Genomic DNA, 19,551 nt, shown 5'->3' on the forward strand with positions numbered 1-19,551 from the left:
TTTCCTTTGTTGCTGCCTCTTAAGCCTATAAAGTAATCAATATAATTTTAAATCTTAATAAATATTTTTTGGAAGTTTTAACATGACATTTTAAAGCATAAAGGGCAGTTTTCCTTTTGGGGCCTTGAGTAGTTGGGTGGGACCATCATTTTGTCAAGTTGCTTCATACAAGTAAAAGTTCAAACTGCATTTCAGTATCACAAATTAATGGTGATTGGTAGAAGAAGTTAAAAGAGAAGTTTTAAAAAGACTTTAGAAATTGTACAGTCCAGGCATCTACAGGATACAGGTGTTGTTTATGACTAATCCCTAAAAGGTAATCATTCATCCTCATGGAATACTTATAGAAACAAGGTTCCTTAATTAGCCCTTTTTATTGTTGGGCAGCTCAAATTGTCAGAAAATTCCTCTATTTGGAAGTAAATTTTGCCTCCTATAGGATCTTCTTAATTATCGAAGTTCTGTCTTTAAAAGGCAATGCATAATTAACCTAATCCTGTGTCTACATGATAAATTTTAGCATTTTGAAAGCAGTTTTCAGATCTCCCCTCCAAACTGTCTTTCTTCTAATCTTTTGGCAATTTGAATCAACAAATATTTATTAAATACCTAATTGATGCCATGTGCTGTGTACTCTGTAGGCATTGAGGAATACATTAGACATTGGTTTTAGTTTTTGTTTTGTTTTGGATTTCTGTAGAGATAGTGTCTCACTACGTTGCCTAGGCTGATCGCGAACTCCAGATCTCAAACAATCCTCCCACCTGGCCTCCCAAAGCTCTGAGATTATAGGCATGAGCCACCACGCCCAGCCTGTTTTTGTTTTATCTTAGTACTTTAATTTATCTGTGTTATTCTAAAAGTGTGATGTCAAGAACTGAGAATGAAAATTAAAAAAAAAAAAAATTGAGAGGCTGGGCGCAGTGGCTCACACCTGTAATCCCAGCACTTTGAGAGGCCGAGGCGGGCAGATCACAAGGTCAGGAGATCGAGACCATCCTGGCTAACAAGGTGAAACCCCGTCTCTACTAAAACTACAAAATTTAGCCGGGCGTGGTGGCAGGCGCCTGTAGTCCCAGCTCTTAGGGAGGCTGAGGCAGGAGAATGGCGTGAACCTGGGAGGCAGAGCTTGCAGTGAGCCAAGATTGTGCCACTGCACTCCAGCCTGGGTGACAGAGCAAGACTCCGTCTTAAAAAAAAAAAAAAAAATTGAGAATGATACTCAAGATCAACTGAGTCTTAATGTGTGGACCACAACATACTGATCTCCTAAAGTACTAGTTGTCAATTCAAGCAGATGAGTGTCTTGAATTTCCTTTATACCTTCTTTGTGCATAAAGCTAAACACTGTACTTCAGTATTCTAAGTCTAGTTGCCAAGCATTACATGCTGTATTATGAGTGTTGTCTTGAATTGATCACTATTTCCAAATGCTGCTATTACCACTTCTTAAATTATAAATTAGTTTAGCTTCATCAGCATCAGTTTGGTCTCTTGTGGATTCATTAACCATTCAATGTAATTTTCCAATTAGTAGACCTTTAGACATGTATGAATTACAGTTCAAATATGAATCAGCAATGCCTCTATTACTGAAGAATAAATCCCCCAAATTATGCTTTACAATTACAGTCACCCAAATTATGCCTTACAGTTAACAATTTTGTTATCAAGGAGCCCTTTTCTTTTTTCCACCAGAAAATGGTAACAAATGGGGAAGATAAGCTATGGGCTCTTTTGCCCAACCTAAGTGGGGCTTAATAATACCACTACTCTTACTGTTTAAAACTCCACTATAAAGTGAGATTGATACTTCTATTGCCTGAACATTTTATTGCTATTGCAGCTGAAGATTGTATAGCCTTTGCCTCTAAGTAATTCTTTGGTAAATAATACTGTTTTTAATAATATCAATAGTAGGAGTCTGGCGTGGTGGCACATGCCTATAATCCCAGAACTTTGGGAGGCCGAGGCAGGTGGATCACCTGAGGGTCAGGAGTTCAAGACCAGCCTAATTGACCTGGTGAAACCCTATCTCTACTAAATACAAAAAAAAAAAAAAAAAAAAGCTAAGCTTGGTGGCGCATGCCTGGATTCCCAGCTACTCAGGAGGCTGAGGCAGGAGAACCCCTTGAATCCGGGAGGCGGAGGTTGCAGTGAGCCGAGATTGGGCCATTGCACTCCAGCCTGGGCAACAAGAGCGAAACTCTGTCTCAAAAACAATAATAATAATATCAATAGTAATTATGCCAAGTGTGGTGGCTCACACCTGTAATCCCAGGACTGAAGGAGGCTGAGGCAGGAGGATTGCTTGAGTCCAGGAGTTCAAGACCAATCCTGGCAACATAGCAAGACCCATCTCTGAAAAAAATTTAGAAGTTAGCTGGGTATGGTGGTATGTCCCTGTAGTTCCAGCTACTTGGGAAGCTAAGGTGGAAGGATCACTTGATCTCAGGAGGAATACCTGAGCCATGGTTGTGCCACTGCACTCCTAGGTGACAGAGCAAGACCCTATCTCAAAGAAAAAAAATAATAAAGTAACATGACTTTTGTGGCTATACAAAATATTTAAAACCTCAAGTATTCACCCTAGATACAGTTCTTATCTAAGCATTTTATCTCATCCATCTTAATAATTGCAAATATGAAACCTAGATCTTTCTTCCTATGTTACTTTTGGGAAATCTGTTAACATTTTTGAGCCTTACTTTTCCTGTTTGTGAAATGAAGGGTGTGGGGATGAGAGAGATGATATTGTTAGATGGATTAAATAAAATAATATATATATAGTGGCCAATAAAGAGCTTGGCACACAATGGGATGCCAAACAGATGTTAAAATTTGGTACTCATAGGTTTTAGAATTAGATGTTTAACAGATGCTATTATTACAATTCTTCATTTTCCAAAGGCTGTGCCTTTTGTATTCTTGTGTAATTACCCCCTGGAAAGCCTTGAGTAAAGATACCAGATGTAATGTAATTTCATTAATGAAGGAGAGTAAAATAGCATAGATTATAACAAGAAGACAAAACTGAAGAGCTCATTCCAAAAACTACCTGGAATATTGAATAGAGGATGGCAGAACCAAGCAACCTGGGGTTTTTAATTCTGTCATTTACTGGATATTGTGACATTGAGCAAGTGGGTTAATGTTTCCATCTCATTTATAAAATGAGCTTAATAATCCATCTCTATTTCTGTTTTGTTTTTGATGATTTGAGATAGCATTTCTAAAGCTTAGTACAGTATCTGGCACTTAAGCATTCAATACAAAGAAGCTATTTTTAAAATAGTGTTATTTGCATCTAAAATAAAGACAACACAGACTTCAAAGTTGAATCTTACATTTGGATTCTGGCTTAAATGAATTGCTAATGTTTATTAAAATCAGCCTCAGAAATAAGTCAGGGTAGTATATAATTAAAATGAAGAGTTAATCAAATAGAATATGTTTGTAAATGTACACTTTGGTAGAAACCAGATGTTTTTTTCCATAGATAATTATATTAAGTACTTCTGGTTTTTATATAGTACAGGGATTACACTAAAGGTAAAGTAAAAGAAATGTAAGACACTATCTCCTCCTTTTAGTTGATTAGTAGACAAGACACGCACATTAAAATATTAGACAATACATTCAATATTTTGCTACATAGAACATTATAGTTAATAAACGCCAGAAAAGAGGAAAGTCATTGCTTTCTGGAAGCTTAGCCAGAGTCCTGTAGAAGAGGTGGGATTGAACAGGATTTGATAAGAGGACAACTAAATAATTGTCTTTCTAGAAAATAGGGTTGTTAGAAGGGGTAAAAGAAGGGCAGGGAATAGCATGAAACAGACTGGATGTCAGGAAAATGGTGTGATTTTGTGATGAGACCTTGCTAGTGTGTAAATTCTTACTGGGACAGATGTGTAGATCAAATCTTGCTTAGGAAAGCTGAATCTTAAGTTATGGAAAGCATCAGAAACAGACCTAGGACAGGGGTCAGAGGTTGAGAATCATGTTGATTCAAAGCAGTTTGTTTGTGTTAGAATAGGAAGACATGAGAAGTATGAAACAGAATGGTACTTACCATATGAACTAAGTACCTTTTTGAAATTGAGATGGGAGGAAGGTTATGACTTCTGCGAAGTTACACAGCTCGCCAGAAGGCAACACCTTATTCAGGAATACACAAGACTTCCTCAATAAATTATCCTTGAATGATTGAAAATGCATTTTTCGTTATAAACATGTAAACTATTTTAAACAAGCATCTCACCTTTAATAGTATGTCCTTTTAATAAGAGAATTCAAGATTATGTACTCTTTAAGAAAAAGTGTTTCATTCATCTTCAAACCATCATACTGCCTAGTACATAGCTACTTAATAAAATATCTATTAGAAAAATTGATGAATGCACAGAACTGTTTCATTCATACCCCTTACAGACATTTTTGTTGAGTGCCTACTGAAATGAGAGAAGTCAGTTTAATTTGGTGACTAAAAAGTTACTTATATCTTAAAGAAAATACTTTAAGTAGGTTGGGGCAGGAATGGACTATGGGAAATCGAAGAACTATTTACTCATGAAAAAAAGAAGCCCAAGAGAGATCAGTCTTTTAAAAGTTTTAACGTTATAAAATAGACAGTGTTTTTTTTTCTGAGACAGAGTCTCATTCTGTTGCCCAGGCTGGAGTGCAGTGGCGTGATCTCAGCTCACAGCAACCTCCGCCTCCTGGATTCAAGTGATTATTGTGCCTCAGCCTCCCAAGTAGCTTGTATTACAGGTGCCCGCCACCACGCCCAGCTGATTTTTGTATTTTTAGTAGAGACATGGTTTTGCCGTGTTGGCCAAGCTGGTCTTGAACTCCTGACCTCAGGTGATCCACCCACCTCGGTCTTCCAAGGTGCTGGGATTACAGGCGTGAGACACTATGCCCGGCCAAAAGTTTAACATTTGTTTGTTTGAGTTAGGCCATATTTTTAAGTTTAGAAAAATCTGGCTGGGTACAGTGGCTCACTTGGGAGGCTGAGGCAGAAGAATGGCGTGAACCCGGGAGGCGGAGCTTGCAGTGAGCCGAGATCATGCCACTGCACTCCAGCCTGGGCGACACAGCGAGACTCTGTCTCAAGAAAAAAAAAAAAGTGATGTAGAAAAAGATATTTGGCACAAAAAGCAGAGACAAATGATTTTTTAAAAAAAGCTTTTGAAATTATAGGAACTAATGGGTTCAAAGAAAGGGGAAATGTTATCTTAGGAAAATGTTATCCTAGGAAAAAGGCATGCTTCCTTCTCCAAGGAAGGAAGAGAAGATGTGTAAATATCGGGGAAAAAAATAGAGAAGACCGGTCAAAAATTGAAAGAGGCCTAGGTTGTAATTCTTCAGGTTTTTAAATGAGAAGTGGGGATGATATTTTTAGTCCAAAAGTTTCTACATTAAAGATGTATAAAATAAGAACACTTACATATATTTAGGAAAGGGATTACTTTCAATTTGTTTAAGAACTAAATTTGTATCACCATTTTGCATTTTTAATTCAATTAGGTACTTCCATTCAACCAACCCTTGGTGCCAATGGTGTGATATTAGACAACCAGCCTATAGTCAAAAAAAGGCGAGGAAGGAGGAAGAATGTAGAAGGTGTTGACATCTTCTTTTTTAACAGAAGTAAACCACCTAATCATGTAAGTAAAGCAGTACTTGAAAACTGATCCTTGGGTTCAAAATTCAGTCCTAGTAAATATATATATTATTGTTTTGTGAATGTTTTATAGACTATTAATAAGAAAATTAGGGCTGGGCGCGGTGGCTCAAGCCTGTAATCCCAGCACTTTGGGAGGCCGGGACGGGCGGATCACGAGGTCAGGAGATCAAGACCATCCTGGCTAACACGGTGAAACCCCGTCTCTACTAAAAAATACAAAAAATTAGCCGGGCGAGGTGGCGGCGCCTGTAGTCCCAGCTACTCGGGAGGCTGAGGCAGAAGAATGGCGTAAACCCGGGAGACGGAGCTTGCAGTGAGCTGAGATCCGGCCACTGCACTCCAGCCTGGGCGACAGAGCGAGACTCCATCTCAAAAAAACAAAAAAGAAAGAAAGAAAATTAGAAGTATGCCATATAGTTTTAGATGATATCTTAGAATCTTAGCACTGTCCAAGAGTGATAAAAATTTTAAGTTTAAAAGATTTAGCAGAATTTTTAGCAACAACTTATTTTTTCTCTTCAAAAATAATTACTTTATTGAATCAGTATTAGAATGATAAAGTATGGAAATAAAGATTCCATTTGGTGTTTTTTTACAGGTTTCTTTAGGCTTAACCTCCTCACAGATCTCCACAGGGATAAATCCAGCACTATCCTACACTCAGCCTCAAGGAATTCCTGATACAGAAAGTCCAGTTCCAGTTATTAATCTTAAAGATGGAACAAGACTTGCAGGAGATGATGCACCAAAGAGAAAGGATTTGGAAAAATGGCTTAAGGAGCACCCAGGTTATGTGGAAGATTTGGGAGCTTTTATTCCTGTAGGTGACACCTTAAAACTCTTGTTATATTTTATTGCTATGAATTGTCAGATCTATCATGATGAAGCATAAATTCTCATCCACTTATGCTAAATATGTGCTCTGCCTAAGACCTAGGAGAATTAGCAGGAAAAAATAATTACCATCCTTCCCATGATACAATACAATGTTATTTTCCATTTTTCTGTTCTGCATTCAATGAGTATTTAATAATAAAAATTACTTCCAATATAGAGAACCATGTTAAACCCAGTGAAGGTTGCTAAGGTACAAAACTTCCAATCCTTTCTCGAGCAGTTTATTTTAAAATAATAATGATTATAGTAAACGTGTATTGAAACTTAACTATGTACCTGCAGTTATGCTGACATACTTATGCACACAACATGCATTACCTCATTTAACACAATAACTTGATTATGTGGCATTGTTATAACTGTTTTTTGTTTTTTTGAGAGAGTCTCGCATTGTCACCTAGGCTGGAGTACAGTGACATTATCTCGGCTCACTTCAACCTCTGCCTCCCAGATGCAAGCGATTCTCCCACCTCAGTCTCCTGAGTAGCTGGGACCACATGCCCAGCACACCACCATGCCCAACTAACTTTTGTATTTTTCATAGAGACATGGTTTCACCATGTTGGCCAGGCTGGTCTCGAACTCCTGGCCTCAAGCAATCCACCTGCCTCAGCCTCCCAAAGTGCTAGGAATAAAGGCATGAACCACTGCACCCAGCCTGTAACTGTTTTTTAAATGAAATTAAGACACTAAAGTTTTAAGTAAATTGTCCAAGTCCACTCAGCAAACAAACTCTTAAATCCAGACTCCAAACTACTCCTCTTAAGCTCTTCTTCAAGCTATGAGTATATCTTCTATGCCTCTCCAGATGCACAGTGAGTTTATGTTAATCAAAGATGAGGCTGGGCATGGTGGCTCATGGCTGTAATCCTCGCACTTTGGGAGGCCGAAATGGGCAAATCACTTGAGTTCAGGAGTTTGAGAACAGCCTGGTCACAGGCCACCACATCGTTAATTTTTTCAGTTTTTATTTTATACAGACAGGCTCTCACTATCTTGCTCAGGCTGGTCTCAAACTCCTGGCTCAAGCAATCCTCCCACCTCAACCTCACAAAGTGTTGAGATTACAGGTGTGAGCCACCACACCTGGCTAAATATTGCAATTCTAAAAATAATGGGAATCCTGAGTTGAACACTGTAACTTCTTAACATGTTGAAGATAACATTCATTTATTTATTCAGTTAACAATTTTTTATTGAGTGATTAGAATGTACTACTTACTATTTTAAAAGATTGAGGATATAGCAGTAAACAATATAAAATCTTTGCCCTTATACCTATACTCTAGACTCTGAAGAATTCCCACACCTTTCTCTTTATCACTGCAAAAGGGCCTTTATTAACTTTTTAACTTTGTATATCCATTCATCATTTTACCTGCAAATATTTTATCATAATATTTTATATTACTTTATTGTAAAGATTTTGAAAACATATTCTTAAGGGCAGCATTTCTTCCTCTAAAGATTATAAGATGTAATTTGTTGGCTTTCCCAAGGAAAAGCATTTTCCTATGTAAAAATCACCTTACATTAATGATTTCTTGGATCTCACATTCTGTTGTAATATTTCTGTAGCTAAATAATTACAACATGGTGGAGAGTATACTATAATAAAGGTATGTATAAAGTCTCATGGGAACAGATGTAAGAAAAATTAACTCTGCCTAGGCAGAGTAGTTTCTGAAGAAAGATAAAGAAAATAGAGCTGATATTCGTCTGGTGGATGAAAAAAGAGTAAGTAGGCATTGACGAGGTTAACACAAGAGGAGGATGTTCTAGGAATATAGAATTATTAAGAAGATGGCCAGGTGTGGTGGCTCACGCCTGTAATCCTAGCACTTTGCGAGGCCGAGGCAGGCAGATCACCTGAAGTCAGGAGTTCAAGACCAACTGGCCAACATGGTACCCCATCTCTACTAAAAATACACAAAACAGCTGGGCATGGTGGCGGGTGCCTGTAGTCCAGCTGCTCAAGAGGCTGAGGCAGGAGAATCTCTTGAACCGGGAGGCAGAGTTTGCCATGAGCCAAGAGCAAAACTCCATCTCAAAAAAAAAAAAAAAAGAAAAGAAAAGAGGATATGACTGTAAGGCATATTCATAAAACAGTGATTAGTTTAATATTCCAGAGTATGTGGAGGAGTGAGTAGGGTAATAGTAAATGAACAATGAACAGAAGAGGTGAATTGAATAGGTTTAGGCCATGATGGGACTGGTATGCTAAGCTGAAGAATTTGAGCGTCGGTTTCCTGAAAATATTTTTAATTGGCTGGAAATACCTGCAAACATTAAGCCCTGTTTTGTTAATAGTTATATAGAGAAGTAGCATGGTTTGATGGGATGAGTTTTTATTTTTATTGCTAGATATGAGTTGTTGGGTTTTTGTTTGTTTTTGTTTTGAGACAGGGCCTCACTTTGTGCCCAGGCTGGAGTGCAGTGGCACATTCATGGCTCACTGAAGCCTTAACCTCCCATGCCCAAGCAGTCCTCCCAATCTCAGCCCACACAAATACTTGGAACTATAGGCATACACCACCATGGCCAGCTAATTTTTTGATTTTTTGTAGAGACAGGGTCTCGCCATATTGCCCGGGCTTAACTTTTTTAACGTATAATTTGAAGAAAAGATTGATGTGATACTTTTTGTTAAAATAATGTTTGGCCAGGCCCGGTGGCTCACATCTGTAATCCCAGCACTTTGGGAGTCCAGGACAGGAGGATAGCTTGAGCCCAGGAGTTCAAGATCAGCCTGGGCAACGTGGCAAAACTTTCATCTCTACAAAAAATAAAAAACATTAGCCACGCATGGTGGCACACACCTGTGGTCCCAGCGACTTGAGAGACTGAGGTGTGAGGATCACTTGAGCCTGGGATGTCAAGGCTGCAGTGAGCTGGGATCACACCACTATTCTCCAGCCTGGGCAACAGAGCAAGACCCTGTCTCAAAAATAAAATAAAATAAATAAAAAGTTTAGATATTTTAAAAATGTAAATAACCAAAAGGTAAATGCTATTAAATTTCTTGGATCAGCTCATTTTAATATTTTGAATTGTTTTGCACAGTTAAAGACTTTAAAGATACGTCTTTATCTATATATTTTAGAGAATGCAGCTTCATGAGGGAAGGCCCAAACAAAAAAGACACCGTTGCAGAAACCCCAATAAACTAGATGTGAATAGTCTCACTGGAGAAGAACGTGTTCAACTGATTAACAGAAGAAATGCTAGAAAGGTATTTTAATGTTTTTTTCTTAATCTTTTTTATTGATTTCAATATTTAAGAGATCTCCAGAACACTATTTCATTATTCAGTAGTGTTTTCTAATAGACCTGGAAATGAGTTGAATCTCAGATTCTGAGGGAAGACATGCAGTATAATTTTATGCAGTCTAATTTCAAAGCTCACTTCATTAGCTAAGCTATTACATGAAATAAGCAAGTCATTTAACACATCTATGCCTAAGCAGTGCCATTGCATATAGTTTTACACTCATACAAGGGTACTACATCAAAAGCAGTCATTCTCACCAGGGGTAGTTTCACCTCTCAAGGAATATTTGGCAGTGTCTGGAGACATCTTTGGTAACCACAAGGAGAGGATACTACTGGTATCTAGTGGGTAGAAGCCAGAGAAGCTGCTAAACCTCCTACAGTACATAGGACAACCCCCACAATACCAATTCACAATGTCTGTACTGTAAAGTTGAGAAATTCTCATCTAAGAAGACACCATTCACATAGCCGTCATACATTTATTTATTTATCACTGCAGTTTTCTGTCAGATGACCTTAACATGTCTTTTTCTATCAAAATCAGCATATTACATAATTTCTGATTGATGAAAACAGAATATCCTAAAGGTACCTTGTAGACTAATGCCACCTTTGTGGCTTATCTTCTTTTACTGGATGATGAATGATAGAGTGGAGATTTTTCAGAAATAGACTTACATAGATTTCTTGTTTTATGTTTGGATTAATATGTTTCTCTTTTACCTCACAAAATAAACAATAGAAACTTGTGACACTGTTTTGTATATGTATAGCTTTGACACACTTTTTTAATTCCGATGAGCAAGCAACAAAATAAATAGGAAAGAAAAAATGGTGTCAGTGTAAGAACATCACATTTCTCATTGCGTTATTTTTCTCATACACTAAATTACCTTACATAGATCTGGTTGTGATTTACTGTCTGTTAAATGCACTCACTGTTAGGATAAAAATACCCAAAAACACTTGAATTTCTTGTAAGAAATATTGGAATTAGAAGAAAACTATTTTAAAATAACAGTTGTTTTAATATTGTTGAGTACACCAACTCTTTAAAGTTAATGTTAATTTTTCCCACAATTTCGTAGAGACAGCGTATTCAGCTTTTGTTAGTATTTTAAAGTTTGGCATACATGTCTTAAGGAAAGAACAAGGTGACATTTCAGTAGCATTTTACTTAATTTTGTGCTTGTGTAGATTTTGTTACAAATCCTTCTACTTCATCTTATACCAAAAATTCACATTGCTAAATATTATGAATGAGTTTGTCTTAGCCAATTTTAAGGAAATGAAACAATTTGAATTTTTACTTGTTAGGTTTGATATCAAACATTCTAAATTTTATTTTTAATTGTTATAATTTCATGAGAGGTTTGTTCATGTTCCTTAATTTGTAGAGTTCCTAATTGTCTTGAGTCTCTCGGGTACAGGCTTAAGGATTGATGAGTTATTAAGGAAAAGAATCTACCTGCTAAATCCCCATAAACCCCCAAGAGGGCCTCCATTTTCAGTAGAAGCTTAATGAAGGAGATAATAAAAAAGAGAAGACAACAGAATTACAGAGACTAAGTAAATATACTTATTTCCTTAAATGTACTTATTTAAATATATAAATAAATATAAGGAGCCAGGGGTGTGGTGGTACACACCTGTAGTCCCAGCTACTCAGGAAGCTCAGGAGGGATGATTGTTTGAGCCCAGGAGCTCATGGCTGCAGTGAACTATGATCACGCCACTGCATTCCAGCCTGGGCAACAGAGTGAGACCTTAAAAAAAAAGTGAGTGAGTCTCTTTAAAAAAAAAGAAGAAGAAATAAATACCGTATAAGAATACTTATGTCGGGTGCAGTGCTCGGGCCTATAATGACAGCACTTTGGGAGGCAAGGGTGGGTGGATCACCTGAGGTCAGGAGTTGAAGACCAGCCTGGTTCAACATGGTGAAACCCCCATCTCTACTAAAAATACAAAAATTAGCCAGGCATGGTGGTGAGCACCTATAATCCCAGCTACTCAGGAGGCTGAGGCAGGAGAATTGCTTGAACTTGAAAGGTGGAGGTTGCAGTGAGCCAAGTACGTGCCACTGCACTCCAGCCTGAGCGACAGAGTGAGACGCTGTCTCAAAAAACAAAAAAATACTTATAGGTAACATAACTGATCATATTAAACCCTGTCTGTATCCTATCAAGATATAGTATTTAATCATTCAAAGTGGTATAGAAGAAGAAATTATTCAAGAAATGTCTTTAGTCTCTAAAGGGACATTAAATTGGTAGGTAAAAATCATTTCTCCAAATGTAATGTTTTTAATTTAAATTTCAGAATACTATTTTGTCTCAGTGTCATATTACATTTTTTCCAAATTATTTACTTATGATTGGTTAATTATATCATACTTCACATATGAAAGATATGTATAATTTTATACTTTTAGGGTGTCAGTATATATAATCGATAACAGTATTGGTTTCTGAGACCTAGGATTGTATCCTGGCTCTAACATGTACTAGCTAACTTTAGGCAAGTTATATAAATTCTCTGAGGCTCAGTTCCTTCGTTTGAAAAACAGAAATAATACTATCTCCAAAGGAGGTAGTGAGAACTAAAATAAATTATACATTTAAAGTACTTAGCACAATACTTGGCATATAATAACTTATATTTATTATGTGACAGGCATTATGCTAAGGCACTTGAATTGTCTCATTTTATCTTTATAAAACCCTATGAGGGAAGTATTATTGTTATCCCCATTTTACAGATCAGAAAATTGAGGCTGAAAGAAATTTACTGATTTGCTCAAGTTCACATAGCTGGTAAGTCTAACTCTAGAGGGTGTACTTTTAACTAGGCTATACTGCCTGTCTAGCATGGTAGTTATTCATTTTACTATTCTAGTTACTCTACTTAAAATATTTAAAATTTACATTATCACATGTTTATATATTACATCAGTAGTCCATATGGGTCATGGTGGCCCTTTTTAATATAATCATAAAGATTAACTAAGGTGGTTCAAAAAATATGTATTTTAAGGAAATAAACTCTGTAGAGCATAGAATAAAAGCAAGCAAGAGTTTTCTGTGTAATAGTGTTTTAGTATTTAACAATCTGTTTCTAATTTGCAGGTTGGAGGTGCATTTGCTCCCCCTTTGAAAGATTTATGTAGATTCCTAAAAGAAAATTCAGAATATGGAGTAGCTCCTGAATGGGGAGATGTTGTTAAGCAATCTGTGAGTATTTTATGAATACTAACTTATACATTATTTTCAAATTAGGTGCCATTCAATTATATCTTAGATTAATTATAATTAATAAAATATTCCATGAACTTGTGACAGCATTTTTTCAGTTCTCAATTTTTATTTTGCAGTACATGTTGCAAATTTCTCAGATGCTTCTCAGGTTAGAACAGAGAATCAATAAATAATGATTTGTTTTTACATTAACCTCTAAGATACCATTTGAATGATACCACAAAGAGTAATCAAATATATGAGCAAATATGTAAGGATAATTGAAAATAAACTAATAGTTCATTAAGATTCTGGAAAACTGTGCAATTTTTTTTTCTTTTTTTTTTTTTAAGACAGGATCTCTCTCTGTTGCCCAGGCTGGAGTGCAGTGGTGCAATCTTGGCTCACTTCAACCTTTGCCTCCTGGGTTCAAGTGATTCTTATGCCTCAGCCTCCCAAGTAACTGGGACAACAGCTGCCACCAACACACCTGGCTAATTTTTGTATTTTTAGTAGAGATGATATTTCGCCATGTTGGCCAGGCTGGTCTTGAACCCCTGGCCTCAAGTGATCCACCCACCTCAGCCTCCCACAGTGCTAGGATTACAGGCCTGAGCCACCATTCCCAGCCTAGGCAACTATTTTAAAAATTATATCTTAGGCCTAGTGCAGTGGCTCACCCCTGTAATTCCAGCACTTTGGGAGGCCGAGGTGGGTGGATCACCTGAGGTCAGGAGTTCAAGACCAGCTGGCCAACACAGAGAAACCCTGTCTCTACTAAAAGTACAAAAATTAGCCAGGCATGGTGTTGTGCACCTGTAGTCCCAGCTGAGGCTAAGGCAGGACAATCACTTGAACCCAGGAGGCAGAGGTTGCAGTGAGCCAATATCGCACCACTGCATTCCAGCTTGGGCAACAGAGGCAAGACTCCATCTCAAAAATAAATAAATAATAAATAAATAAATAAATAAAATTAGATCTTAGAAGAACATCTAAAAGGAGTAAAAGTTCACAGTATATTAAAAGCAGTAGTATTTAAGCTCTTGGGATAGTAAAGCCTACACATATGCTAATGGTCAATAATTAATAGATATTATTCTTACAGGTCTCCAAATGGAAAGGGCAGGCTATAAAACTAAGTTCGATGTGATTCTACTTTTTTTGTTTCAGAAAGGGAGGTGGGGGGAATTATAGAATGTGTATAATTGCACAAGGAAAAAATAGAACACATACTGAAATGTTAGCCATGGTTATCTCTGAATGATGAGTTGATGGATGATTTCTTTTTTTTAATTTTTTGTTGTGTTTTCTGCAGTGAACCCTGATGCCTTTGTAAAGAGAAAAAATAAGTTGATTCATTTCAAAACAAAATTAAATAGGCGAATGAGTCTTGTCTTAAACCACTATCTAGAACTGCATTGTCACAAACAGTAGCCCCTCAGTAGCCACAAATAGGCACATGTGGCTGTTGAGCACTTGAAATGTGAATTAACATTAACTGTAAAATACACAGTGGTTTTGGATTTTGAAGACTTTGTTGGAAAAAAAGAATGTAAAGTATCTCAATTTTTATAGATTACATATTGAAGTGACAATATTTGGATTATGTTCTATTAAATAGACTGTGTTACTAAAATTAATGTCACCTATTTCTGTTTTACATATTTTAAATGTGGCTCCTATAAAATTTTAAGTTACCTATATGGCTTACATTATATTTCTATTAGATAGTGCTGGTTCAGGGATTCTGAACTCCTAAAACTTCTGAGAGTTCTGGGACCCAGAAAATCATGGGAGAATTACATGAAAGTAGCATAGATTGTTCTCTGTTGTCCTGGACTTTATGGTTCCCAATCTGCAAGTGCTACTGCAGGTGCTCTTACCCCCTTTGAGTATCCTTTTGAGCATGGCTCTATCTCCTTTATTCCCAAAGTGGCAGCAAAATAATTCATATGAAGCATCTTACTTTAACCTTTCACTTCCTCTATTCCTTCTTTATTGTTCTTTCCAGTTAGAAGGGAGCCACTTCTTTGGTCTTCTAGAACAAGTGATGATGTGAAACATGTAAGGGTTATGGAAGTACCCATGAAACAATTTTTTTGAACCTTATATTTTCTAGAATTATACTACAATCTTATGTTTTACAGGATGGAGGAAGGCTAAAGACCTCTTTACTCACTTATTCTGTGATAAAATGAAAAGTGGAAGAGCTGTTTGAAGCTACCACTTATATAAAATTAGGTTATTGCTATTAATGATTACTTAATATCAGTACAGAATAAATTTACAAAAAATTGCCTATTTTTCATGGTTATTTGTATGATAAGCTAATAGCTCTTTATTCTCATGTAGGGATTATTAATGAATATATATTTCTTCCAGGGATTTCTTCCAGAAAGCATGTATGAACGTATTCTCACTGGTCCCGTGGTGAGAGAGGAAGTAAGCAGGCGGGGGAGACGGCCTAAAAGTGGAATTGCAAAGGCCACAGCAGCAGCAGCAGCTGCTGCATCTGCCACCAGTGTTTCAGGCAATCCTTTGTTAGCCAATGGATTACTTCCAGGTGTGGATCTCACAACTCTTCAGGCCTTACAACAAAACCTACAAAACTTGCAGTCACTCCAAGTAACTGCAGGGTTGATGGGAATGCCTACTGGCCTTTCTTCTGGAGGAGAAGCTAAAAACATGGCTGCTATGTTCCCCATGCTGCTGTCAGGAATGGCTGGATTACCAAATCTATTGGGCATGGGAGGACTCCTGACAAAGCCTACGGAATCTGGGACAGAAGACAAAAAGGGAAGTGACTCTAAGGAGTCAGAAGGAAAAAAAGAAAGGACAGAGAGCCAAAGTTCAGAGAATGGTGGAGAAAACTCTGTGTCAAGTTCTCCTTCCACGTCCTCTACTGCTGCATTAACTACAGCTGCAGCTGCCAACCCATTAGCTCTTAACCCACTATTACTATCTAATATACTTTATCCAGGGATGCTTCTCACTCCAGGCCTTAATCTTCATATTCCAACTTTGTCCCAGTCCAATACTTTTGATGTACAAAACAAAAACAAAAATAGTGACTTAGGCTCGTCTAAGTCTGTAGAAGTAAAGGAAGAAGATTCCAGAATTAAAGATCAGGAAGACAAAGGAGGAACTGAACCAAGTCCTCTCAATGAAAACAGCACAGATGAGGGTTCAGAGAAAGCTGATGCTTCATCTGGATCTGATAGTACATCATCGTCATCTGAGGATTCAGATTCTAGTAATGAAGACTGATTCCCAGACTCTGCACTTAAAATATGAATGAACTGATTTTGGATTTTTTCTTTAATAGTTAATTGTAAATACCCGAGTGTTGAGTGCATCAATAACTTACTGACCGAACATTTCAGTTATTTGTTTAGAAGTGCAAACTGCTTTCAGAGACGTTTTGCATGTAATATTTCTTAAGATTCATAAGTTTCTGAACTCGTATGTACTATCAAATACATAAAGGTGTAAAATTACAACAAAAGGCATTATAATTTTGTTGGGGGTTAATTTTATGAAAATTATGCTCAATAAGAGTTGTATATTTAATATATTTGCAGTGAACACAGAATACTTTATGCATATTACTGATTTAATTTGAATATAGTTTTACAGCCTCCTTGACACCTATAATTTACAGATCAAAACTCAGCAATAATTTGGGCAGCTAATGAATGTCATGAAAGCTGTAGAATCTACATCACCATCCATTGCTTTAATTACATGAAAATGCTCTAGTGTTGTGATGCACTGCTGATGTTTCCAATTCAGGTACAAGTATGTTTTAAAGAAGAAATAAGTTTCCCAATCAGCCAATTTAACTGGCTACCTGTTACCTCAGCTGAGTTAGTTTAGGAAGTTTACATTCGTTTCTAATTCTATACTTGTTTTCAGGGGTTTTTTAAACACATCCTATATATCATGTTAATCTGGCAAGAAATATGACTTGCTTTTTGCTGAGCTTAATTCAGATATCAGTAAAATTAAGTCATAAAATAATCATGTGTCATGTGACTTTGGCACCCTATAGACATACTTAGTTTTAACTTTTCAAAGTTTGGCCTCCTATTAGAAATAATCATGTCTCAGATGAGTAATGTCTGTTTCCAGGGTTCAGAAAAGGCAAACTCATGAAATGCCACTGAAAAGAACTTTCAACACAGCATACTTCATGTAAAAGAAATTGTTTGTTTGCTTTCTTTGTGTAGATTTCTATTTGTGTTTTATGTCATGGAAATATTCCAGAATTAACAGATAATAGTGGTAAAGTAATATGCAGATAGTCTAAATTCATTTTGAGTTTCTAGGTGTAAGCAGACTAAATGTTGCCCAGAATCAGTGTTGGGTTATCAGTTTATATTAAATATACTGAGTTGCCCATTTTGAAAATGCACTTTGAATAATCTCAAAAAGATGTACAAGTTATACCTACAAACCACAAAAGTGAAGCCCAAGGCTTCTGTTCAATTTCGTAGAATCCTTTACCATGTAAAATTTGTCTGATATTTGATTTGTGATACAATTTCTCCTACTAAAGCTGCTATTATTCTGACAAGGTAGAGGTCCAGGTTCACCTTCATATATCATACATATTTAAAACAATTAGTACTGAATTGGACATAAAAATATTGACATTCTAAGGAGAGATATATGTTAGCATTTTTCTGGTACTCAAGTAAGTTAGTGGTAAAGTCTGCAAGGGCATAAATTTAGGGGGAAAAAATATCCCAGTTCTCTCCTGCAGAAAAAATACTTTCAGTATGTTTTGATAGAACTGTTGCTTTGTCATGAGTTAAGCAATTGTATCAGGTTTTCCAAGACCTTTACCAGTAAATTATGTTTCTGTATGTAAAATAACCCCTTATTAGAGAGACAGTGTTATATGTATTTACAAAATTATATAAGTTCCATTGGGATTGTATTGATTTTGTATTTTCCCAAAATAGTACTTTGAATTGATAGTCCTTTATGCAATGTCTTAGCAATAGTCTCTATAATGCCCATCCAGGAGAAGTGGGTAGTAATTCTTCATCATGAAAATGATATATTACATATTTAGTATCTTCCCTTTGCAGTATTGCACTTTTGTTTAACTAGAATACACCTATGAGATAGCCAAAGTTTTTCAAACACAGTTAACTTAGTTTGCCGGTGGAGTATTTCAACACCAACCACATTTCCCTTCCTCCCTCTAATTCTACCCACATGATCTTTATTCCTTCCTTTCCCCAATTTAAAAAAAAAAAAAAAGGAAAAAAAAAAACTCTAGATCTTGTCACTAAAATCTAATTTATATCAAATTTATGAGAGAAAGTATTTTCCTAATTATGGTCAAATAAATTTGGTTAACATCCTAGTGATTCTCTTTCTATGTAATAAGGCAATTACAGTTTTCAAAGCATTAAGTCTAACATAACTTTAAACATTCTCTTAGGTTTCAAGACACTTCTATTTAATATTCATTGGGGAAAAGTTGTCCAGCTATCAGCTAAGAAAACACATGCAAATATGGTTGTGTAAAGTTAAGGGTTATAAGGAAAAAAAAAATCAGTAGAATTACATAATACTAAAGTTGCAGTTGAAAGGATATCCAAGTATGTGTTGGTAGTTACTAAAGGAATTATAGCTGTTATTGCCTTGTATTTATAGACCTTGTTTCGGTTTTATGATTCAAGTCTTAGTCCAATCTTTCTTTTGGACATTTGCAATATTTACCAGTTGTGTTTTGTGTAGTCTAAATTTGCTTTCTGTAGTTGAGCAAACGTCTTAAAAAGTCATTTGTAATTTATTAAATTACTTTCTATGATGTTCTATAGAGCAAATGGAAGTTTAATTATTTTTTATTAAACATATTCTTTGACTACCCATGATGTCAGCCTCTGTACATGAGAATACTTTTTAAAATTGAATTTTATATAGAATTTATCTTATTCCAGTTACAAAAGACACCATAGTTGTAAATCTTTAAAAGGAAAATATACCTTGGAAGAATTTTTAAAACAAAAATTGGCTATAATTTTATCCACAGTATTTTAAATGCTGTCAATTTTTCATTTTGATTTAATTTTATTAATATTGTTCATTGTTGATATTGGTGGTTGCGAAAAAAGAAAAAGCTGCTTCTTGGGCATTCAAATTATTAAACCCCAATTTTGCAGCCCAATCTCAACCTCATGCTGAACATTAAGTATTATTTTCTTAAGTTTTTGGACTTTTAAAAAATTCAGAAATACTCAGAGATATACCTCACCTCTTTAAAGAAGTCCATTTTGGAAATCAATAATTATTTTTTTCCCTTAGTCTTAAGAGTGTTTCCTAACTCATTGCCATTGTTGGTAGTGTTCTTTGTAAACATTAAAGAAAATAGTTTTTCCTCTTATTTACAAAATTAAAACAGTGGAATCTCATACTCATTTAACCTGAACACATTCAACT

The 19,551-nt window shown here is 36.1% G+C and overlaps 2 protein-coding genes across 16 annotated transcripts in view; one reads left to right on the forward strand and one right to left on the reverse strand.

The window, feature by feature from the left end:
- Nucleotides 1-18,984, forward strand: part of CHD9 (chromodomain helicase DNA binding protein 9) — a 281,390-nt gene extending 262,406 nt beyond the window's left edge. For 8 of the 15 annotated variants that reach the window (XM_033218386.1, XM_033218390.1, XM_033218393.1 and 5 more), the window contains 5 exons: nt 5,533-5,672; nt 6,291-6,512; nt 9,693-9,821; nt 12,988-13,092; nt 15,478-18,983. In XM_033218386.1, the coding sequence (XP_033074277.1) occupies nt 5,533-5,672; nt 6,291-6,512; nt 9,693-9,821; nt 12,988-13,092; nt 15,478-16,362 (1,481 nt within the window). In that variant the 3' untranslated portion in view covers nt 16,363-18,983. Of the gene's footprint in view, nt 1-5,532; nt 5,673-6,290; nt 6,513-9,692; nt 9,822-12,620; nt 12,880-12,987; nt 13,093-15,477 lie in introns of those variants that run through there. The other 7 variants (XM_033218384.1, XM_033218387.1, XM_033218385.1 and 4 more) reach the window with 5 other exon arrangements.
- LOC117087788 (golgin subfamily A member 6-like protein 1) overlaps nt 1-19,551 on the reverse strand; it is a 66,442-nt gene that overhangs the window by 10,728 nt on the left and 36,163 nt on the right.

Source organism: Trachypithecus francoisi, unplaced genomic scaffold, assembly GCF_009764315.1.
Source record: "Trachypithecus francoisi isolate TF-2019V2 unplaced genomic scaffold, Tfra_2.0 Lachesis_group10, whole genome shotgun sequence".
In the NCBI taxonomy this organism is placed as follows: Eukaryota; Metazoa; Chordata; class Mammalia; order Primates; family Cercopithecidae; genus Trachypithecus; species Trachypithecus francoisi.